We start from the raw sequence: 24169 nt of genomic DNA, 5'->3' as shown, positions 1-24169 counted from the left end.
CAATGGACATTATCAATAAAATAGCAGCTATGTCTCCACCAAGCAACAAAAAGGAAACACAAGCTTTCTTAGGTGTTACAGGTTTTTGGCGAATGCATGTCCCAAACTACAGTCTCATTGTGAGCCCACTTTACCATGTAACTCGGAAGAAGAATGATTTCCAATGGGGCCCTGAGCAGCAACAAGCCTTTGAGCAGATCAAACGCGAGATAGTCCATGCAGTGGCCCTTGGGCCTGTCCGGACAGGGACAGATGTTAAAAATGTGCTTTACACTGCGGCCGGGGAGAATGGCCCTACCTGGAGTCTCTGGCAGAAAGCACAAGGGGAGACTCGAGGTCGACCGCTGGGGTTTTGGAGTCGGGCCTACAAAGGCTCTGAGGCCAATTATACTCCAACAGAAAAGGAAATACTGGCCGCTTATGAAGGGGTTCGAGCTGCTTCAGAAGTGATTGGAACTGAAGCCCAGCTCCTCCTGGCACCCCGACTGCCAGTGCTGGGCTGGATGTTCAAAGGGAAGGTCCCTTCTACACATCATGCCACTGATGCTACGTGGAGCAAGTGGGTTGCACTGATTACTCAGCGGGCTCGAATAGGAAACCCTAATCGCCCAGGAATTGTGGAAGTGATCACAGACTGGCCTGAAGGCAAAGATTTTGGGATGTCACCAGAGGATGAGGAGGTGACACGGGCTGAAGAAGCCCCACCTTACAACAAACTGCCAGAGAATGAGAAGCAATATGCCCTTTTCACTGATGGCTCCTGTCGCCTTGTGGGAAAGCATCGAAGATGGAAAGCTGCTGTATGGAGTCCTACAAGACGAGTAGCAGAAGCTACTGAAGGAAAAGGTGAATCAAGCCAGTTCGCTGAGGTGAAAGCCATACAGTTAGCCCTGGACATTGCTGAGAGAGAAAAGTGGCCGATGCTCTACCTTTATACTGATTCATGGATGGTAGCCAATGCCCTGTGGGGTTGGTTGCAGCAGTGGAAAAAGAACAACTGGCAGCGGAGAGGCAAACCCATATGGGCTGCTGACTTATGGCAAGATATTGCTGCCCGGTTAGAGAAGCTGGTTGTAAAGGTACGTCATGTTGATGCCCATGTGCCTAAGAGTCGGGCCATGGAGGAACATCAAAACAACCATCAGGTAGATAAGGCTGCTAGGATTGAAGTGGCTCAGGTAGATCTACACTGGCAACGTAAAGGTGAATTATTCCTAGCTCGATGGGCTCATGATTCCTCAGGTCATCAAGGGAGAGATGCAACATATAGATGGGCTCGAGATCGAGGGGTGGACTTAACCATGGATGCTATTGCACAAGTTATCCATGAATGTGAGACGTGTGCCGCAATCAAGCAAGCGAAGCGGTTGAAGCCCCTTTGGTATGGAGGCCGGTGGATGAAATATAAATATGGGGAGGCCTGGCAGATTGACTACATCACCCTCCCACGCACCCGCCATGGCAAGCGTTACGTGCTTACGATGGTGGAGGCGACCACCGGCTGGCTAGAAACATATCCTGTACCCCACGCCACTGCCCGGAATACAATCCTGGGTCTGGAAAGGCAAGTCCTATGGCGACATGGCACCCCGGAAAGAATTGAGTCAGACAATGGGACTCATTTCCGAAACAGTCTCATAGACACCTGGGCCAAAGAGCATGGCATTGAGTGGGTGTACCACATTCCTTATCATGCACCAGCCTCTGGGAAAATTGAGCGATATAATGGGCTCTTAAAGACTACACTGAAAGCGATGGGTGGTGGAACATTCAAACACTGGGATACACATTTAGCCAAAGCCACGTGGTTAGTTAACTCTAGAGGATCCACCAATCGAGCTGGTCCTGCTCAGTCAAAATTTCCACGTACTGTAGAAGGAGACAGAGTCCCAGTGGTGCATATGAAGAGTATATTAGGGAAGACAGTTTGGGTCATCCCTGCTTCAGGCAAAGGTAAACCCATGTCTGGGATTGCTTTTGCTCAAGGACCTGGTTGTACTTGGTGGGTAATGCAGAAGAATGGAGAAGTTCGATGTGTACCCCAGAGGGATTTGATTTTAGGTGAGAATAGCCAATATAATCAATAAGGTAGAAATTGTATTATAATAATTGCTCTGTGCATTCATTATTGCTATTATTGCTGTATGTTGTGGTATGTTGTACCAATGGAGTTACAGCCGGAGTCATACAAGTCAATGAAGGAAGAGTGCCACGATGACGGGACTAAGACCTGGTGTTCCAAGAACTTTTTCCTCCTTCCCTTTGAAAATGAACGTCTTTGATTCACAGACTATGAACATGGACCATGTCAGATGTATCGGTCAAGAGCCCGAGATGCAGCATGCAACAATCCAACGATGCATACTGACACCATGAGAGACTGTTACGATGAATGAAGCCTGAAGATCATCATGGACTAAATGTTCATTCATTCAACAAACTCAGAAGAATGGTCCATAGACTAAGGGAATAATACCTGTATGCATATGTGTGTGTATACATGGATGCACACATATATAGGTGTCTGAAACAAGAAATGGTTGGATTTGGTCATGACGTAAATGGTATGGAATAAGGGGTGGATAATGTCCTGGTTTTGGTCAGGATAGAGTTAATTTCATTTGTAACAGCAGATGAATGATGTGTTTGGGGGTAGTGCTGATGTTTCTAGTTGCTGTCAGACAGTCAAGGACTTTCTCAGCTCTTCATGAGAAAGGAGGGGCAAAGCCAGGACAGGTGACCCAACTGGCCAAAGAGAGTATTCCACGCCAGTTACGTCCTGCCCAGGATATCGGGGGGCTGACGGGAGGAAGGCCTGGGGCGGCTCCGGGACGCGCGGTTCTTGGGGGACGGTCGGGTTCTGGGACGGCTCTGGTTGGCACGGCCTGAGTTGTGGGTTCGGTGAGAAACTGCATTGTGTATCAGCAGCTTCATATATTTTGCTTTGAAGTCCTGTTAGTATTGTTACATTGTATCTTTCTGTTATCTTAGTAAACTATCCTTATCCCAACCCACGGGCCTCTTAATTTCTTGATCTTGGGGTTATTTGCCCCTTTCTCTTCCTTTTCCCTTCCCTTACTTCTCAACCCCCCCCCCCCCCCCCTTCCCTTTAACCTGCTCTTTTCCTTTAAGGAGCAGGCAGCTGCGTGGATCTTGGCCCTCAGCCAGGTGAAACCACGACAGTCTCACAGCCCAGCACTGTGTTCCCTGGGCAGAATATTACCCCCACAGGCAATGCTGTAACGCTCCTTGGAACCAGGTGAGCAGTTTTTCTGCATTTGAAGGCTGGCTGCAAAGCCCTGAGAAGGGCCGCGTGGCCTTGGTGAACAGGTCGCTGGGGTGGTTTGGCCCTGGCTAGAGGCCAAATACCCACCAGACCCGCACTATCACTCCCCTTTTCAGCTGAAAACAGGAGAAAATGTATCTTGGAAGGCTTAGGATTCCAGATAAAGACAGAGAGAAGAAGATTTTACTCCCTCCTTCCCAGGCCATGTTTTGGGGGAAGTGGAACATGGCAAGTGGGGTTCCGGTCACTTCCTCACAAGCTGCTTTCCTCCTCCAGATCTTAAGCCACCTCTACTTCCCCCCCGCCCCTCCCTTCTTCGCAGACTTGACATTAATTGATTCCCTTATGCAGTCTGTGATATCACAGAATCATAGAGTAGCATAGCTTGGAAGGGACCCCAAGGATCATAGAGCTCCACAGGCTGGGATGCCAGCCTCCAGGCCTGGAGCTACACAAGGTTGCCCAGGGCCCCATCCAACTTGGCCTTGAACACCCCCAGGGACGGGGCATTCACCACCTCTCTGGGCAGCCTGTTCCAGCCCCTCACCACTCTCTCTGTAAAAAACTTCCCCCTAATATCTAATCTAAACCTTCCTTGCTTCAGTTTTAATCCATTCCCCCTTGTCCTGCCATTATCTACCCTTTTGAAAAGTTGATTCCCCTCCTGTTTGTATGTTCCCTTCAGGGACTGGAAGGCTGCAATGAGGTCCCCCCGCAGCCTTCTCTTCTCTAGGCTGACCCATCCCAGCTCCCCCAGCCTCTCTCCGTAGGGGATATACGTCCTTCTGATTCCTGTTAATATGAAGTAATGTCGGGGGCACATAGTGAGTCATGACATTTTTGTTCCCTTGCATGGCCGGGGTCAAGGCAAATAGTTTCTGGTGGGAGAAGGGGGTTGAGTGTGGGGTGAACAGTCCTGCAGGTGCATTCCCATTGCTTAGTTACCCGGAGTTACAGTGAGACACCTGTGAGGGGTGGCACCTGTGCACTCACTGTTACAAGCTCAGACGGTGAATCATGTTGCCTTTCTTAGGCGCGGCGACCTGGTTCAGGAACGGCACCGGCGCCACACTCTGGCAGCGCGGTCCATCAGCTCACAGACACCAATGTGGTGGGTGGCAAATGGCGTTTATTAGCGAGGGGCTCAGTGTTTTATAGCCTAGGGCTACGATGTCACTTCTGCCCGCTTACATCACCGGCTACCTACTATTGGTTACCTGAAGAGAGGGGGGGTCCTACCTTTCCGTACAGCCTGACATCTTCCGACCGCCAGGCTCTATCTACTGACATTTCCCCCCTCCCCATGCTCACTAAAACTACTTACAGTGCACAGTGCAAGGTGTAAAGTGACTTATAATACTGATATATATAAAAAGGTGATAGCTTATAACAGTGTTAGACTACAATAGAGATAATATATAACAGTGATAATAATAGTGATAAGTTATAGTAGTGATAGCTTATAATACTGATAACATAAGGCACACTAGGTGGATGATAGTCAGAGGTAGCCTAGATAGCAGGGTGTACTAGGGACAACTACAGAACAGTAGAGGTAGTGCTCAGTGGCTACATTCTTAAAGCATTTGTCTGTTTTCTACAAAGAGAATGTTAACCCTCTCTAGACGACTCTTGACGAATGCTGCGAGCTTGTTCAGTACACAGGGTCCGAAAATCAGTGCTATGATGATCATCAGAACTGGTCCCACCATGGTAGATACTAAGGTGGTTAGCCATGGCAAATAATTAAACCATGATTCCAGCCATCCTCGTTGGGCCTCTCTTCCCTTTTTTCTCTGAGCTAACCTTTCTCTCAGTTGAGCCATCGAATCCCTGACTATTCCAGTGTGGTCAGCATAAAAGCAACATTCCTCTTTCAAGGCGGCACAAAGGCCTCCTTGTTGCATGAACAGGAGGTCTAATCCCCGTCTGTTCTGCAAAACAACCTCTGAGAGTGAAGATACAGGTTGTTCTAGAAGGGCCATAGATTGCTCGAGTCTTTGCAGATCTTCATCGATGGCACTTTGTAGTCGAGCCAGGTCTTGGTGATGGTTCAGCATAGCGGTCACTCCTGTGGCTGTGCCAGCTACTCCCAGGCTGAGCAGTGTTGCTATTGTCAGTGCTGTCAGTATTTCTCTCTTTTGGATCCTGTTGTCTGCATCTCCCCAGTAATAGCTCATTTCTTCATCCGAATGATATAGGACCCTGGGAACAATCAAATTTTGTGCATAAAAGTCAGTTGTAGAGTTGAAACGCTTAAGGGACACACAGGGGGTCAGACCTGTCTGATGACAGATCCACATCGCTGATGCGGATGGAACTGCCCATTTATAGGTTCTATCGATCGCAACGGTTTTTGCACAGACCTCACTGTTCCAGCTCGCTAAGGTGGCATTGCCAAAACATATGCCTTGGCCTCTAACCTGGTCCAAAGTGATTCCTCTCCGTGGTGTATCCCATCTGCACTGAGTCGGGTTATCTTTCGATGAATAGCTAAAAGGAGTGTCGAGGGCAATACCCTCATATTAAGGGGGATACGCATCATAACACAGCCAACATGCATTAGTAAGATTGGGGTTGGATTGATTCAGTGATCGGAAAGTAACACCTAACACACCTAAGAATGATTTGCCAGCTGAAACATGAGAGTCTGTGATCGAATTGCCTAAGGGAACCTTTTGTTTAGCTGGTAGGGGACTGGTTGGGACAGAAGTAGGAACTGGCAAGTTGTCTTTTCCTTGTCAGTTATTGCTCTTGACCCCGACATTGGGACCGATTGCTGAGGTGGTTCTCAGCTCTTGTCTTTTAATAAAGAATAGTCCCCCTCTATCCTTGCCACTTTCCCAGTACCTAAAGCCCCAGGTTTTGCCATTAGTCCATCCCCAGTCATTCTCATTTGTTACATTTAGCATAAAATATCTACATAACTCTCCCTCCTTAGGTCTTTTTACGCTCAGAGCCCTCCAAGATCTCTCCACTATTAGTTTTTTGTACCTAAGACAATTGTAAGGTCCGAGTTGAATTCTGAGGTACCTGTCTGGTCCTGCTCCTGGTGTCCAGTCAGAGGCTATGGTCTCGCATCCCCAAGTAGGACAATAGTATTGACTAGGGGAGTTGCAGTGAGGTCTGCCTGGATTAAAGCTAGGACATACATAGTACCTTGCATCCCACAGACAAGGGTCCAGTGGGACTGAGCTACAGAGATGCACTTTAAAGCTAGGAGGGCCTGAGGTGACTATTTTCTGGAGTATTTTCTGATCCTCCCATCTTCCTAACACCCATTCCCGTGGTCGATGTTCATACAAACCAGTAGACGGCACGACAAGCCCTAAGAGTAAAATCACCCAGAGACATTGTGGCCCTTTGCCCATGGGGGTTTGTCTTGCCATCATTTGGATTCTGCCGGCGTGGAACCTCCAGGTGTGGACAGGGTGTTTGCTGACTTGTCCTCCTCAGCCACCAGGGTGCACAGGTTACAAAGGCATCCAATGATCTGGTCCTTTTTACTTTTGATGGAGAGAATTAGGCTTTTAATTTGATCAATTGGGAGCCACTCGCCTTGGCTAGTATCCGATTCGGAGCTGGAACTCGACTGACCGGCCACTTCCAGTTTTCCACTCCTTTTTGTCAGGCTCCGACCCTTCCCACCAGCTTTGTGGGTGGGTCCTTGTTCCCTCCCCCTCGACCCGCCCCTCCTCCTCGGCAGGTTCTGATTGGCTCTCCTCCTGTCACTCACACTCTTGTCCCTTCCTTCTCTATCTCTACCACCCTTCTCCTCCCCTTCCTTTTCACGTGAGCTCACCAGCTCTGGAATTTCCTCCCTGTTCGCGCCAAAAGTATTTTTGCCCCGCCCTTCTTCTCCGCTCTCGGTGCCATCTTTGGGCATATAGGGAGGTGGCTCCGAGAAGGCTTCCTGAGATTCTGATTTCTTAGTGGCAGCCCTGGCCTCCTCGGCTAGCCCACCCCAGAAAGATTTTGCTCACTCCTGCCCCTCCATTAGTGGATCGGGGTTTGGGGATGGAGGAGGCTTATCGCCCTCTCGATCTTTGGGCTCGGCAGGCTTATCACCATCTGGGGGCTGCAAAGTTTGTGTGGCCGCCCCGATTCCCAATTTTGGGGTGACCAACAAACATTCCTTTGCTGCCCTCCAAGTGTCCTGCTCTTGTATGGCCTTCCGGAGGGCCTGCACAACCCTCCTCCATGATTTCAGATTTTTCCCGCTGCCGGAGGACATAGTTTCCTCGGCTAAAGCTTTAGTACATTTAGCCCACACCTCAGGATGGAGAATATCAACTGGCTGGTCAATGACTCCGATTTGTAAAAGTCTCGCAACGGTGAGAGTAAAATCTTTAGGCTTACACTCAATACCCCACTTTTGCTTATGCAATTCCAATACGACCTTCACAAGGGCTTCCATCCTCCTTGTTGGTCCAGGAGCGTCCTCCCTGCCAGGCTGGTCCTGCCGCTCTGGCCGCCATTCACCCGAATCCAGGCGAGTTCCCCGGGTTTCGGCAACACTTGTTGCCTTACTTAGGCGTGGCGACCTACTCAGCAGAGTAGCCCTGCTGAGAAGGACTTGGGGATTGTGGTGGATGAGAAGCTTGACATGAGCCAGCAGTGGCTCTTGCAGCTCGTAGGGCCAATGGGATCCTGGGCTCCATCAGGAGAGGAGTGGCCAGCAGGGACAGGGAGGGGATTGTCCCTCTCTACTCTGCCCTCGTGAGGCCCCATCTGGAGTCCTGTGTCCAGATCTGGGGCCCCAATACAAGAAGGATGTGGAACTGTTGGAGAGGGTTCAGAGGAGCCACAAGGATGATTAGAGGGCTGGAGCACCTGCCCTAGAAAGAGAGGCTGAGGGAACTGGGCTTGTTCAGCCTGGAGAAGAGAAGGCTGCGGGGGGACCTCATTGCAGCCTTCCAGTCCCTGAAGGGAACGTACAAACAGGAGGGGATTCGACTTTTTAAAAGAGCAGATAATGGCAGGACAAGGGGGAATGGACTAAAGCTAAAGGAGGGAAGGTTTAGATTAGATATTAGGGGGAAGTTTTTTACAGAAAGAGTGGTGAGGTGTTGGAACAGGCTGCCCAGAGAAGTAGTAGATTCCCCGTCCCTGGAGGTGTTCAAGGCCAGGTTGGCTGGGGCCCTGGGCAGCCTTGTGTAGCTCCAGGCCTGGAGGTTGGTGTCCCTGCCTGTGGCAGGGGGTTTGGAGCTCTATGATCCTTGGGGTCCCTTCCAACCCAGACCATTCTATGATTCTATGATTCTATGACCTGGTTCAGGAACGGCACCGGTGCCACACTCTGGCAGTGCGGTCCATCAGCTCACAGACACCAATGTGGTGGGCGGCAAATGGCGTTTATTAGCGAGGGGCACAGTGTTTTATAGCCTAGGGCTACGATGTCACTTCTGTCCGCTTACATCACCAGCTACCTGCTATTGGTTACCTGAAGGGGGGGAGGGGGGGGTCCTACCTTTCCGTACAGCCCGACATCTTCCGAACGCAAGGCCATATCTACCAACACTGGAGGAAGAAGTGATCATCAGCTCGTTCCAGGAATCTCCTCGATGCTTGTGCTCAGCTGTGCTGTCCCTCCAGCAGATATTGGGGTGATTGAAGTCCCCCATTGTCGTGGTTTTACCCCCGCTGAGAGCTGAGATCCACGCAGCTGCCTGCTCTGTAAAGGAAAAGAGGAGGGGGAGAAGTGTGTGTAGGGTGAAGGGAAGGGTAGGGAAAAGGAAGGGGCAAATAACAACCCCAAAACCAAGAAACCAAAAGCCCGTGGGTTGGGATAAGGACAGTTTACTAAAGTAGCAGAAAGATCAAATATAACAATGCTGACAGGACTTTAGAGAAAAAAAAATCTCTGAAACTGCTGATACACAATGCAGTTTCTCAATGAACCCACAGTTCAGGCCATGCCACCCAGAGCCATCCCCAAAAACCACGCGTCCTGGAGCCGCCCACTTCTCCTCCCATCCGCCCCCTTTATACTGAGCAGGACGTAATTGGCATGGAATACTCTCTTTGGCCAGTTTGGGTCACCTGTCCTGCCTTCACCCCTCCTTTCTCATGAATAGAGAAATATGGAGAGCTGAGAAAGTCCTTGACTGCTTGACACAACTAAAACCATCAGGGTGTCATCAGCACTGCTTTCATTTTAACTCTCAAACACAGCATCCCATCCACTGCTGCAAAAGGAGTTAACTCCATCCTGACTGAAACCAGGACACCCATACAGACCAGGGCTTGAACATCCATTTGCTCGATGTTAAACGTTATCTAAACATCGTGTTTCTCAAGTTTCCACACAGTGGGCTATTGCTTAGCACGTAGATCACAAAGTTTGGTTTCACAGCAATACAAGTGTGACAGTTGGCATAGCAATGTGCTGGGAGACAAGGGGGGTGCAGAGCTGGTTCCTGCAAGCAGCAGCCAGAAGCTCTCTGCAGGCCCCAGACAGTAAACAGCGACCAGCTCAAGGCCAGAGTTGCTCCTGACCAAGGCCCAGCCAATCGGCGATGGTCACAGCGCCTCTGGGAATCACATTTAGGAGAAAAATACCCCTCAGGCAGCCGCATTTTGCCACCAGAGAAGGAAGTGAGAGGATGTAAGGAGCTGTGCAGACACCAAGGGCAGGGAAGAAGGAGGGAGGGGGAAGAATGCGGCCCTCCAATGCTGGAGACAGATTCCCCTGCAGCCCCTGGAGAAGCCCATGGTGGAGCAGGTGTCCCCTCGCAGCCCATGGATAATGATGGGGAGGAGAGATCCCATCTCTAGCCTGTGGAGAGACCGACCCATGGCACAGCAGGTTTGACAGGGACTTGGGACTCTGTGGGGGTCCAGGCCGGAGTAGTCTGTGCCCGAAGGTCAGCACCCCATAGAAGGGAGCCCTGCTGAGGCCTGTGGTGAGGAGGTGACTCCTCGATAGAAAGGACTCAGGCTGGAGAAGTTCATGCAGGACTGTCTGCCGGGGGTGGGACCCAATGGTACAGCAGGGGAAGGGGGTGTGTGTGCAATGCCTTCCCCCCAGCTAAGAAGGAAGACAACTTCAGAGGAACGGGCTGAAAGCCCCCACTCCCCATTTCCTGCCCCGTCTTTTGGTGCGATGGGCGAGGGGAGGGCGGGGGAGGGAAGAAGGGAGCAATATTATGACTAAAGTCTGCTAAGAGAGAGGGGGGGGGGGCAGTACAAGTGTTAAGTTCTGGAGGAGGAAATTAGACTGTAAGAGTCTGTTTTGCCCATGACAGCAACTGGAGAGTGATCCCTCTGTTCTTATCCAGAATCCTGAGCCTTTCAACATATATTTTCTCTCCTTTTCAGCTGAAAAGGGGAGTGATAAAGTGGCTTTGGCTATTTGGCCTCTAGCCAGGGCCAAACCACCTCAACAAGATAAACACAAGGTTTCACAGCTTAATTACAAAATGCATACAAGATAAACCCAGGGTTATATATCTTAATTACAATATGCAAGACAAATTCAAGATTGATCAGCTCCCTTTCAGGTTCCCCTTTTTCAATATTTTTGTAAATTCTTTCACAACATTTCATATTGTTCATGTTTGGTTACTGTGGGCAATGCCCAAACTCTCTCAGCTAGAGTTTTTGATTTGCACCAAAAGATCAAGTTTACTATTGTCAGGCTCTAATTATTAACACAACCACAAGCAAAGGATGAATTAGGACATTCAATACTTTAGTGGCTGATGGAGAGTAACCCATAAAAACATCCTACCCATGATGAGCTGTTTCTGACTCATTTTGTCTTGAAGTTTTCTTTATTTGCTTTGAGTTATGATAGATTTTGAAAAAGATTTATGTCAAGCCTTACTATGCTTTATAAATAGTCTGTGAACTGTTTCATTAGAGCTAAAATTTTGTTTAACTTGTTTAAAGAGATTCTGACTTGACTTGCACTCAGGGATTCATAATGCCAGAATAAGGCAAGCTGTTCTGCTGCTGCAGCATACAAAGTACAGGTACTCACACTTCGTCAAGAACTGTGTCACTCAGCGGATGTTTAAGGGACTAGGTCGAGACCGTGTTGGAGGTTCTTTGTACAAGTGGGTGTCTGTCTCAGCATTGCTGGACCATCATATACCACTGCTGTGGAGTATCAGGCAAACCACAAGAGGACCCATTTCCTGCCCTCCTATGTACCTGTCTGTGTAGCAAAGTCTGAGAACTTTAACCCAAGCCCTGTGCATGCACCGAGACCCAGGGTGGGAAACCAGAGAGGGGTCTAGAGACCCCTGAAGGCCAATGAGGATGTCACGAGACCCCCTAGTGATGGCACTGGGCATGCACAGTACCACAAGCAGAGTGATGGGTGGGGTTAAGCTCAAGAGTTCTCAGAATATGCTAATTGTTTCTCAGAAGGGGCAATACACCTCAAGAAAAGAGCCCTGACATCCAGCACCAAACAGAATTGCCCACCTGACGTGAAGTCGAGTCGCACTGACGGGACCCCGCAGCTCCACGGTGGTAGCTATTGCACCTTTACTTTCCTTTCCCCATCTTTCTCTCTCTTTCTTGCATCTCTGAGAATGTTGATGTCACTGTTAAAATACTTCTTCTCCTTATGGCATCTGAGCTCGTCCCAGATGGGACCTTTCCGGGTTGGGACACCCCTGTGTCCACCAGCACCGCAACAGGGACGTTCCCCCAACCCACAGCTGCTCCTGCCAGATCAGGCAGGGACCAGGCTGTCCCCAACCCTGCTGCCTGTATCCTGCCCTCTGAGCCCCAGTAATGGCTCTGTGCCACAACTTGCCCTGTCCTCAGTGGCTTGACAGAGGATTGGTGCAAGCCCTGGGCTCCAGGTCAGCATCAGGTCCTGCAGGAAAATGCAGAGCACTCAGTGGGACAGCACCTGCACCCAGGTCAGAACAAAGGCAGTTCATCCCATGAGGCTTTCCTGACTGATCCCTGCAGCCAGGCTGCAGGGCAGGAGGGGTCAGTGGGCAAGCTGAGCACTGGGGACTTGGGATGGTAAAACTAACCAGGGGGTGGGGACTAGATCTGAGCCTGAGCAATCCTGCCTGGGACTGCTGTAAAAAGGGTGGCTGGTTCTCCTCTTTCCTACCAGTACCGGGCAGGCACCAACACGTACCCAGGGGTTTGCTTCTGGCAGGAGACTCCACAGACCCTTGGGCTGCCTGAGCCTGTCCCACATCACCGTCCCCTCACAGGCCCTGCTCCCCTGAGTTGACCCCACTCTTGTTTCTCCACTCCCCCATCTGCCTGCAGAGGAACGAGTTGCTTCCCTGCCCACAGCACCGCAGCAGCCGGGGGCTTCTTCCAGGGTGGCTCTGCCTGCCATGGAGCATCTGGCGCTGGGCTTGGTGTGGCTGCTCGGGATGCTGGTCTCCATCAGCCCCATGTTCCTGCAAGTCCCCATCATGGAGATGGACATGGCCCCCAACTCCTTTGATGACCAGTACCAGGGCTGCAGCGACAAGATGAAGAAGGAACTTAGGGATCTGAACCGCACTGAGTTTTACACCAACGAAATCTATTCTGAGGCCTGGAAAAAAGCAACGACTGTATGGCAATCCCGCAAGCCACAGACATCAGATCTGACGTGGGAGGAGGCAGTCTCCCTGATGGCTTACACCATACAGAGGCCCCCACTGTACAAGGAGTTCAACGCAGCTGTGCGTAGGGCCGGGCGTTCCCGTCAGGAATACCTGATCAACTTCCACTTCAAGGTGCTGCATTTCCTGCTGACTCAGGCTGTACGTGACCTACGGGATGCCCAGCCTCGCCGCTGCTACAGGGTCTACCGTGGGGTCAAAGGCATCATCTTCACTGCCCAGCGTGGTCAAACTGTCCGCTTTGGGCAGTTTGCCTCCTCCTCCAAAGACAAAAAGCATGCTAAGAAGTTCGGCTCTGACACCTTCTTCTCCTTGAAGACCTGCTATGGTGTCTCCATCAGGAAATTCTCCTTCTTCAAAAAGGAGAAGGAGGTCCTCATCCCACCCTTTGAGACCTTCAAGGTCACCAAGGTCACCCACAAAGGGAACAGTGCCCGCATTGAGCTCCGCTCCCAGGGCGTGTACAGCAAGTACAACTGCGAGTATGTGAAAGGTAAAGTCCTGGGGGATGGTCCCTCCCTGCTGCTGCGGTGATGAGGGACGGGGTGGCCCCATCCCAACAAGTCTGCCAGGAAAGGGGGATGTCACCAGGGGGGAGGGTGACAGAGGCAGCTTGCCCTTGGGCGTGCATCCTGGCACGTCTTCCAGCCGCTCTCCCCGGGGTTTGCAATGGGGCCCTTAGCGGCAAACAGGGTGCAGCGTGGCACAGCGTGGTGGGGCGCAGCATGGCGCGGCACAGTGTGGAGCAGGGTTGGGGCGGCACAGGGCACTGCAGCAGCAGTTGTGCTGACGGTTGATTTCTTTGGCAGAGAAGCGATGCAAGAACCAGACTTGTGACTTCAGTGCAGGTGAGCTGAGAGCCCCCACTGTAGCCGGGGAGGGCAGACCCCATCCGGGCCCCCTGCCCACCCAGTTGTCCCTGACTGCACCTCTCTGGTATCCCAGAGTCAGCCATGACCCTCTCTGGCGGTTCTTCTTGTCAGGCAAAGCCCTGGCAACCACTGGGGGAATCTGAGACAAGATGCCACCACTGCCGTGGCACCATGGCAATGGAAAGGGGTTGGGACAAGGATCCACCAGCTTCATGGAGGTGCCAGGAAGGGACAGGGCAGTGGGAGGGCTGGAGGCATGGGGACAGCCATGCTGCTTATCCCTGCCATGGTGACTCAAGGCCTGGGATGCCTCAGCACCACCAGGACATCAGCAGAGCCCAGGTGAGACCTTTCCCTGTCTCCCAGAGGAATAAAGACTTGCTCCAGACCGAGGAGTCCCTGTTGCTTTCCTGCAGCTCTGTGGGCTGGGAGTTTCTGGGGTGGGGTCTGAAGCCAGCATCCAGCCCACTCACGTCTCCAGCCCTCCCACACCCACAGCATCCCGCAGAGCGGTGCCCACAGTGCAGCTCTGCTCAAGGGGTGAGGGGGTGTCTCCAAATGGGGTCTGTCCGTGCCTGCCATGGCTGCCTGCAGATTGGGGAAGGGGGGTCAAAGTCTTTGTCAGCACAGAGGGAGCAGAGAAGGGGTGGGCCTCATTCTGCACTTGCAAGGTGTGCTGAGGACAGTCCTGGGCAGATTTCTGCCACACTGGGAAGGAAAGCATTGCCTACAGTGGGCAGGGAAACTGAATATTTTTGGAAAAAAACAGCCCCTGGAAAGCATCTGCATGTGTATTGGATACAACAGGAGGACAGAAACTGAAATGGCCACACCGTGCTGCAGATGTGCTTGTAGCCTTGCAGCTGCAGGGCTGGTGGGGCAGTCCCCTGTGCTCAGCCAGGGTCGCTCCCAGGAAGCGCTGGGTGTGGAAACCTGCTGGGAAGAGGCCCCAAACCTGCACTGTGCCTCTGCGCTTGGAGGCTCCCGACGAGCCCCCTTCTGCCAGCAGAAGGGGCATCGGTGGTTCCAAACTGTGCTGCAGAGGGGATCTGCTCTGGAGACCATCTCTAACCATGTCGCTCCAGCAGCAGTTGGACGAGGGGACCACGTACTGCCTGAGCAGTGCTAGAGGGGGCTGCCTGTTCTGGGTGCCCACAGCTGCTGCTCTCCCCCAGGCCAAAGCTCACAGAGCAAGCCAAAGGTCCTACTGGAGCCTGCCTGCCCTGAGAGTGCACCCACAGCAGCTCGAGACAAGAGGTGCAGAGCGGCAGGTGCTGAAGAGCACTGAGGTCACAGGCAGTCACAGCTGCTCCCTGCTGACATCACAGGGGTGTCAGGGGCTGATGCCCTTTTCATAGCATCTGGGATCTCGTGAGGTCCCTTCCAACTCCTACAATTCTGTGATTCTGTCATCTCCCAGAGGGCCAGAAAAGGTGCTATTATGTCTCCCCAGTTGACCGTGTGTTTGTCCAGTACAATACCAAGCACCTGTATGTTTTTCCATTCACAAGTCTGGATATAACCTCGGCCATCAGGTCACCAAGCCTTGAAGGTCTCATTTCTGTTTGACCAAAATCCCTATAAATTCTTGCCATGCCTAGCTTCATTAACCCCTTGCCATAATTGGCTAGCAAGACAAGCTTATGACTATCGAAAAGAGGGGGAGTTGGCTTCCCTCTACCCCATAGATGGGGACAGAGCAAAGTATAGCTGACAAGAAGTCAGGCCTCCTCGCTGTGGTTTCTTCCTTCCCCTGAAAACAAAAGAAAAACAAATTCACTTATCAGAGAGTAGAAAGAGACAAAAAGCAGTGAGGGGGGAGAAGCTGTGAGTCCAGGACATATGGTGGGGCTGTGTCTCCACCCTTGGGGCCGTCGATTCCACATGTATTGATGCCTCTCCAAGTGACAGCAAACTGTGGCCTGCACTCTGGTGCCAAAGGAATGGAGAAGAAAGCATTTGCAGTGTGGGATGTGGCCTACCTGTGGTGGTTTGGCCCTGGCTAGGGGCCAAATGCCCACCAGAGCCACTTGCTCACTCCCCTTTTCAGATGAAAATATATATTGGGAGACTTAGGATTCGAGATAAGGATAGAGGGATCACTCTGCCATTAGTGTCATGGGCAAAACAGACTCAGTGCAGAATAAAGATAAGAAAACTCATTTATTACACTACAGCTACACCCCCAGTGAACCAGAGTCGGGTAATGAGAAGTGCAGCCAGGCCTTAGAGCACTCTCCACCCACCCCTCCCTTCTTATAAGAATTGACTTTATTGAAGATTTTACTCCCTCCTTCCCAGGCCATGTTTTGGGGGAAGTGGAACATGGCAAGTTGGGTTCCGGTCAGTTCCTCACAAGCTGCTTTCCTCCTCCAGATCTTAAGCCACCTCTGCTTCCCCCCACTGCTCCCTTCTTCGCAGACTTGATATTAATTCATTCCCTTAGGCAGTCTGTGATATCACAGGGGGTAGAGTGTGGGGTGAGCAGTCCTGCAGGTGCATTCCCATTGCTTAGTTACCCGGAGTTACAGTGAGACACCTGTGAGGGGTGGCACCTGTGCACTCACTGTTACAAGCTCAGACGGCAAAAGAACACCAACCAGTCACAGAAAGAAGTTTCCCCTGCTGTACCAATGGGTCACACCCAAAGGAGACAGTCCTCCACAAGCTTCTCCAGCCTGAGTCCTTTCTGTCGGGGAGTCATCTCCTCACCACAGGCCTCAGCAGGGCTCCCTTCCATGGGGTGCTTACCTTTGGGCACAGACTGCTCCAGCCTGGACCTCCACAGAGTCCCAAGTCCCTGGCAAACCTGCTGTGGCATGGGTCAGTCTCTCCACAGGCTAGAGATGGGATCTCTCCTGCCCATCATTATCCATGGGCTGCGAGGGGACACCCGCTCCACCATGGGCTTCTCCAGGGGCTGCAGGGGAATCTGTCTCCAGCACCTGGAGGGCCTCATTCTTCCCCTCCCTCCTTCTTCCCTGCCCTGGGTGTCTGCACAGCTCCTTACATCCTCTCACTCTCTTCTCTGGTGGCAAAATGCAGCTGCCTGTGGGGTATTTTCCTCCTAAATGTGATTCCCAGAGGCGCTGTGACCATCGCCGATTGGCTCGGCCTTGGTCAGCAGCAACTCTGGCCTTGAGCTGGTCGCTGTTTACTCTCTGGGGCCTGCAGAGAGCTTCTGGCTGCTGCTTGCAGGAGCCATCTCAGCAGCACCCCTGTTCTCCATTAAAACCCAGCTACGCAAAACTGCTACAGTGGCCAAAGCAGAGACAGGTGGAGATACTCCCTTGGATTCCTCCTTGAGCCTGTGCCAGGCTTTGCCTGGAATCCAACAGACATGGGGCCTGCTCGCGCAGCAGGGCCCTGCCAGACAGCGCAGCCCACACAGCAGTCGGGATGCCGGGGTCTGTATCTTTACATCTCTCTCGGGATGGGCTTTCTCCAAGGCCAGAAGGGCCCAGCCCCGTATCGGGACCACCTCCCCAGGGAAGGGAAGGACTGTGCGGTCTCAGGGCCACGATCTCGTTGCAGTCCCAGAGATGCGGTGGGATAGCTGGCAGGACCGGGCTGCTCTCATGGCTGGCTGCGTCCTGTTTCAGATAGACAGGCTGGGAAGGGGAGGGGAAGGGGGTTGCTCTTGACGTGAGAGAGCAACTGGAGTGTGTGGAGCTGTGGGGTGAGTTGGGAGGGAGAGGAAGTGGCTCCGGTGCCTGCAGAAGGTGGAGTGTGTCCCTGACCCCCTGCCAGCCTTGATTGGGGTGGGAGAGCCGTGGGCAGCCCTGCTGCTGCCCCAGGGGTGCCTGGTCCGATGGCTGCACCTTGTGCCAGAGGACGGGGAGGACTGTGGGGAGCTCTGGGGCACAGGGACGCCCATGGAACGGGGCCTATTGTGTCCCCCTCTGCATCTGCCAGGGTTGGGGCTGTCCCCTGGCATGGTGCAGATGAGCCCCCTGTGCTTCTCCATGGGGGAGCCACCGGCACGTCTTGTCCTGGCAGGACTCTGCTCCTGGGCACGGGGGCTGAGGTACCTGGTGCCCACCACCTCCCTACTCCCTCAGTGCAAAGGCTGCAACCCCCCTCCCCAATCTGCAGGCAGCCATGGGCAGGCAGGGACAGACCCAGTTGGAGACACCCCCTCACCCCTTGAGCAGAGCTGCACTGTGGGCACCGCTCTGCGGGATGCTGTGGGTGTGGGAGGGCTGGAGACGTGAGTGGGCTGGATGCCGGCTTCAGACCCCACCCCAGAAACTCCCAGAGCTGCAGGAAAGCAACAGAGACTCCTTGGTCTGGAGCAAGTCTTTATTCCTCTTGGAGACAAGGAAAGGTCTCATCTGGGCTCTGCTAATGTCCCGGTTATGCTGGGGCATCCCAGGGCTTGTGGCACCATGGTAGGAATAAGCAGCATGGCTGTCCCCATGCCCCCAGCCCTCCCACTGCCCTGTTCCATCTTGGAACCTCCATGAAGCTGGTGGATCCTTGTCCCAACCCCTTTCCATTGCCATGGTGCCACAGCAGTGCTGGCATCTTCTCTCAGATTCCCACAGTGGTTGCCAGGGCTGTGGCTGCCAGGATGAACGCCCTGAGAGTGTTGCGGCTGACACTCTGGCCTGGGGGTAGCAGAGAGGTGCAGTCAGGACAACTGTGGGGGCAGGGGTCCTAGATGGGGTGTGCCCTTCCCAGCTGCACGGTGGTCTCTCAGCTCAGATGCTCTGAAGTCACACGGCTGGTTCTTGCATCGCTTCTCTGCCAAAGAAACCAACCGTCAGCACAACTGCTGCTGCAGTGCCCTGTGCCGCCCCAACCCTGCTCCACACTGTGCCGCGCCATGCTGCGCCCCACCACGCTGTGCCACGCTGCAGCCTGTTTGCCACTAAGGGCCCCATTGCAAACCCCAGGGGAGAGCGGCTGGAAGACGTGCCAGGATGCACGCCCAAGGGCAAGCTGCCTCTGTCACCCTCCCCCCTGGCGACATCCCCCTTTCCTGGCAGACTAGTTGGGATGGGGTCACCCCATTCCCCACACCCTGGCAGTGGGGAGGGACAATCCCCCAGTACTTCACCTTTCAGAAACTCGCAGTTGTACTTGCTGTACACGCCCTGGGATCGGAGCTCAATGTAGGCACTGTTCCCTCTGTGGGTGACCCCGGTGACCTTGAAGGTCTCAAAGGGTGGGATGAGGACCTCCTCCTCTGTTTTGAAGAAGGAGTAGTTTTCAATGGGGACACCATAGCAGGTCTTCACCGTAAAGAAGGTGTCATTGCCGAACTTCTCAGCACGCATCTTGTTTAAAGAAGAGGAGGCAAAGTACCCAAAGCGGACAGTTTGACCACGCTGGGCAGTGAAGATGATGCCTTTGACCCCACGGTAGACCTTGTAGCAGCGGCGAGGCTGGGAATACTGCAGGTCACGTATAGCCTGAGTCAGCAGGAAATGCAGCACCTTGAAGTGGAAGTTGATCAGGTATTCCTCAGGGGAACGCCCGGCCTCACGCACAGCTGCGTTGAACTCCTTGTACAGTGAGGGCCTCTGTACAGTGTAAGCCATCAGGGCGACTGCCTCCTCCCACTTCAGATCTGATGACTCGGGGCCGATCTTCTGCCATTTAGCAGTTGCTTTTTTCCAGGCTTTGCTGTAGTTGCTGTTGGGGTCAAACTCAGAGCGGTTGAGCTCCTTCAGCTCCTTCTCCATGTCGTCCCTGCAACCCTTGTACTGGTCGTCAAAGGAGTTGGGGGCCATGTCCAGTGCCTTCTCATCGATGAGGACTGGCTGGAATATGGGGCTGACAGAGACCAGCATCCCGAGCAGCCACACCAAGCCCAGCGCCAGATGCTCCATGGCAGGCAGAGCCACCCTGGGAGAAGCCCCCGGCTGCTGCGGTGCTGTGGGCAGGGAAGCAACTGGTTCCTCTGCAGGCAGATGGGGAAGTGCAGAAAAAAGTGTGGGGTCAACTCAGGGGAGCAGGGCCTGCGAGGGGGCTGTGAAGTGGGGCAGGCTGGGGGGAAACAGTCCCAATTGCCTCCCCAGCCAGGGCACTGGTCAAGACCCCGACCCCTGCACCGGCCAAGGCCCCAACACCACTACTTCACAGAATCACAGAATCACAGAATCGTAGGGGTTGGAAGTGACCTCAAGAGATCATCGTGTCCAACCCCCCTGCCAAAGCAGCTCCCCAGCTCATATTACATAGATAGGTATCCAGACGAGACTTGAATCTCTCCAGAGATGGAGACTCCACCACCTCCCTGGGCAGCCTGTCCCAGGGCTCTGGCACCCTCACTGGGGAAAAGTTCTTCTGCATGTCAGTGCGGAATTTCCTGTGCTCCAGTTTACAGCCATTGCCCCTTGTCCTGTCTCCACAGACCACTTAAAAGGGGCTGGCTGATTCCACCTGCATCCCATGTCTAAGATATTTATAAACACTAATTAGGTCCCCCTAAGTCTTCTTTTCTCGAGACTACACAGTCCCAGTTTACTCAACCTGTCCTCATAGGGGAGATGCTCCAGGCCCTTCATCATCTTCGTAGCCCTTCTCCGGACTCTCTCCAGAAGGTCCCTGTCTTTTTTATACCAGGGAGCCCAGAACTGGACACAACACTCCAGGTGGGGCCTGACCAGGGCAGAGCAGAGGGGGAGGATCACTTCCTTTGACCTGCTGGACACACTCCTCCTGATGCCCCCAGGATCCCATTGGCTCTCTCAGCCCCCAGGGCACACTGCTGGCTCATGGCCACCCTGTCACCCACAAGCACCCCCAGGTCCTTCTCCACAGAGCTCTTCTCCAGCAGCTCATCCCCCAGCCTGTCCTGATACAGTGGGTTATTCCTTGCCAGGAGGTCTTGTCTCAGACCATGCCCAGAGGTGGGTGTCCCCGGTGCCTGGCCCCATGGCCCTGGCAGCGCAAGGGTCTGTGGTGTCTCCTGCCAGAAGCAAACCCCTTGGGGACACCAGCGAGAAGCCATACCTGTGTTCTGTGGTGGTGTCGATGTGCTGCTCCCCAGATCCTGTGGCACCCAGCCCCTTGGTGCCTGCCCGTTACTGGTAGAAAAGATGAGAACCAGGCACCCTTTTTAGAGCAGTCCCAGGCAGGATTGCTCAGGCTCAGAGCTATTCCCTACCCCCTGGTTAGTTTTACCATCCCAAGTCCCCAGCACTCAACTTGCCCACTGACCCCTCCTGCCCTGCAGCCTGGCTGAGGGATCAGTCAGGAAAGCCTCATGGGATAAACTGCCTTTGTTCTGACCTGGGTGCAGGTGCTGTCCCACTGAGGGCTCTGCATTTTCCTGCAGGACCTGATGCTGACCTGGAGCCCAGGGCTTGCACCAACCCCCTGTCACACCACTGAGGACGGGGCAGGTTGTGGCACGGAGCCATGGATGGCTCTGGCCAGGGGCATCTGTTCCGGGTCAGTCCCTGCCTGCAGCCCCTGGGCTGTGCAGGGGCTCAAAGGGCAGGAGGCAGGGCAGGATACAGGCAGCAGTGTTGGGGACAGCCTGGTCCCTGCCTGATCTGGCAGGAGCAGCTCTGAGTTGGGGGAACGTCCCTGTTGCGGTGCTGGTGGACACAGGGGTGTCCCGACCCGGAAAGGTCCCGTCTGGGGCAGATCCGTTGTTCTTCCCAGAGTGAGATTAAGACACAAACGAGCTCAGATGCCATAAGGAGAAGAAGTAGTTTAACAGCTACATCAACATTCTCAGAGATGCAAGAAAGAGAGAGAAAGATGGGGAAAGGAAAGTAAAGGTGCAATAGCTACCACCGTGGAGCTGCGGGGTCCCGTCAGTGCGACTCGACTTCACGTCAGGGGGGGAATTCTGTTTGGTGCTGGTTGTCAGGGCTCTTTTATTGTGGTTTATTGCCCTTTCTGAGAAACAATCAGCATATTCTAAGAACTCTTGAGCTTAACCCCACCCACCCTTCAGTGGTACTGCGCATGCCCAATGCCATCACTAGGGCGTCTCCCAAAAACCTCGGTGGTCTTCAGTGGTCTCTGGAGCCCTCTCTGGTTTCCCACCCTGGGTCTGGGCGCATGCACGGGGCTTGGGTTTAAGTTCTCAGACTTTGCTACACAGACAGGTACATAGGAGGGCAGGAAATGGGTCCTCTTGTGGTTTTCCTGATACTCCATTGCTACAGCAGTGGTGGATGATGCGATGGTCCAGCAGTGCTGAGACAGACACCCACTTGTACAAACAACCACCAACATGGTCTCGACCTAGTCCCTTGAACATCTGTTGAGCGACACAGTCCTTCACAAAGCACAATTACCTGTAAATTATATGCTGCAGCAGAAGAACAGCTTGACTTATTCTGGCATTATGAATCCCTGAATGCAAGTAAAGTCAGAATCTCTTTAAACAAGTCAAACAAATTCTAGCTCAAATGAAACAATTGTTAGACTATGTACAAGGCATAGTAAGACCTGACATAAATCTTTTTTTTTTAATTATCATATCTCAAAGCAAATTAAAGGAAATCTCAAGACAAATTGAGTCAGAAAAAGCTCATCATTGGTGGGATGTTTTTATGGGTTACTCTCCATCAGCCACTAAAGTATTGAATGTACTAATTCATCCTTTGCTTGTGGTGGTGTTAATAATTAGAGCCTGAGAATAGTAAACTTGATCTTTTGGTGCAAATCAAAAACTCCAGCTGAGAGAGTTTAGGATTGCCCACAGTAACCAAACATTAACAATATGAAACGTTGTGAAAGAATTTACGAGAATATTGAAAAAGGGGAAATTGAAAGGGAGCTGTTGAGTCTTGCATTTTGTAATTAAGCTATACAACCTTGGGTTTCTCTTGTTGAGGTGGTTTGGCCCTGGCTAGAGGCCAAATACCCAGCAAAGCCACTTTATCACTCCCGTTTTCAGATGAAAAGGAGAGAAAATATATGTTGAGAGCCCCAGGATTCTGGATAAGAACAGAGGGATCACTCTCCAGTTACTGTCATGGGCAAAACAGACTCTTACAAGCTACTTTCCTCCTCCAGATCTTTAACACCTCTCCTTTCCCCCACCCCTCATAGCAGACTTTACTTTAGTCATAATATTGCTCCCTTCTTCCCTCCCCCCACCATCCCCCCGCCCATTGTGGCACAAGGTGGGGCAGGAAATGGGGAGTGGGGGCTTTCAGCCCGTTCCTCTGAAGTTGTCTTCCTTCTTAGCTGGGGGGAAGGCATTGCACACACAACCCCTTCCCCTGCTGTACAGTTGGGTCCCACCCCCGACAGACAGTCCTGCATGAACTTCTCCAGCCTGAGCCCTTTCTGTCGGGGAGTCATCTCCTCACCACAGGCCTCAGCAGGGCTCCCTTCCATGGGGTGCTGACCTTCAGGCACAGACTGCTCCAGCCTGGTCCCCCACAGAGTCCCAAGTCCCTGGCAAACCTGCTGTGGCATGGGTCGGTCTCTCCACAGGCTATAGATGGTATCTCTGCTCCCCATCATTATCCATGGGCTGCGAGGGGACACCCGCTCCACCATGGGCTTCTCCAGGGGCTGCAGGGGAATCTGTCTCCAGCACCTGGAGGGCCTCATTTGTCCCCGTCCCTCCATCCCTGCCCTGGGTGTCTGCAGAGCTCCTTACATCCTCTCACTCTCTTCTCTGGTGGCAAAATGCAGCTGCCTGTGGGGTATTTTTCTCCTACATGTGATTCCCAGAGGCGCTGTGACCATCGCCGATTGGCTCGGCCTTGGTCAGCAGCAACTCTGGCCTTGAGCTGGTCACTGTTTACTCTTTGGGGTTTGCAGAGAGCTTCAGGCTGCTTCTTGCAGAAGCCAGCTCTGCAGCCCCCCTTGTCTCCCAGCACATTGCTATGCAAAATGTCACATGTATTACTGTGAAACCAAACCTTTTATCTATGTGCTAACCAAGCCCACTGTGTGGAAACTTGAGAAACAAGATGTTTAGATAACGTTTAACATTGAACAAATGGATGTTCAAGCCCTGGTCTGTATGGGGGACTTCAATCACCCCAATATCTGCTGGAGGGACAACACAGCTGAGCACAAGCATCCAGGAGATTCCCGGAAGGAGCTGATGATGACTTCTTCCTCCAGGTGACAGAGGAGCCAATGAAGAGATGCGAAGATCAAAGTCAGCCTTGGATGCAGTGATCACAATATTGTGGAGATCTGGGTCCTCAGGACCAAGAGGAGGGTGCACAGCAACCTTGCTACCCTGGACTTCAGAAGAGCAGAGTTTGGCCTCTTCAGGGAACCGCTGGGTAGAGTACAATTTGACAGAGCCCCACAGGGAAGAGGGGCCCAAGCCAGCTGGCTACTATCCAAAGGTCACCTCCTCCAAGCTCAGGGGGATGCATCCCAGCAAAGAGGAAATTAGCAAAAGGCAGATCCTCCTGCAGACAGGCACATGGAGAACAAGGAGGCGATTGGTGACAGCCAACATGGCTTCACTAAGG

General features: G+C 52.8%; 2 protein-coding genes across 2 annotated transcripts in view; one reads left to right on the top strand and one right to left on the bottom strand.

Annotated features, from left to right (window-relative positions):
* Positions 1-24169, top strand: part of LOC311188883 (erythroblast NAD(P)(+)--arginine ADP-ribosyltransferase-like) — a gene marked incomplete at its 5' end in the record, with an annotated part of 72859 nt that overhangs the window by 5410 nt on the left and 43280 nt on the right. The window contains 2 exons of the mRNA XM_084260434.1: positions 12533-13372; positions 13689-13727. Of these exons, the coding sequence (XP_084116560.1) occupies positions 12533-13372; positions 13689-13727 (879 nt within the window). The remainder of the gene's footprint in view (positions 1-12532; positions 13373-13688; positions 13728-24169) is intronic.
* On the bottom strand, positions 18052-19888 carry LOC311204817 (erythroblast NAD(P)(+)--arginine ADP-ribosyltransferase-like). Its single transcript, XM_084279107.1, has 2 exons — positions 18814-19888; positions 18052-18497 (listed from the first exon to the last, which is right to left on the bottom strand). Exons 1-2 carry the CDS (start codon positions 19586-19588, stop codon positions 18385-18387), a joined length of 888 nt encoding a protein of 295 aa, XP_084135233.1. The 5' UTR covers positions 19589-19888; the 3' UTR covers positions 18052-18384.

Source organism: Gallinula chloropus (assembly GCF_964237585.1).
Source record: "Gallinula chloropus genome assembly, chromosome: 1".
NCBI classification, from domain to species: Eukaryota; Metazoa; Chordata; class Aves; order Gruiformes; family Rallidae; genus Gallinula; species Gallinula chloropus.
The sequence above is the reverse complement of the archived record's forward strand: the minus strand, read 5'-3'. Positions and strand labels throughout refer to the sequence as shown.

What these genes read in the sequence shown, in the direction of transcription:
- LOC311204817 (XM_084279107.1), bottom strand. Translation starts at nt 19,588, where the DNA reads ATGGAGCATCTGGCGCTGGGCTTGGTGTGGCTGCTCGGGATGCTGGTC. An exon ending in CAACTGCGAGTTTCTGAAAG is followed by an intron (nt 18,498 to 18,813) that starts GTGAAGTACTGG and finishes TTTCTTTGGCAG; the next exon opens with AGAAGCGATGCAAGAACCAG.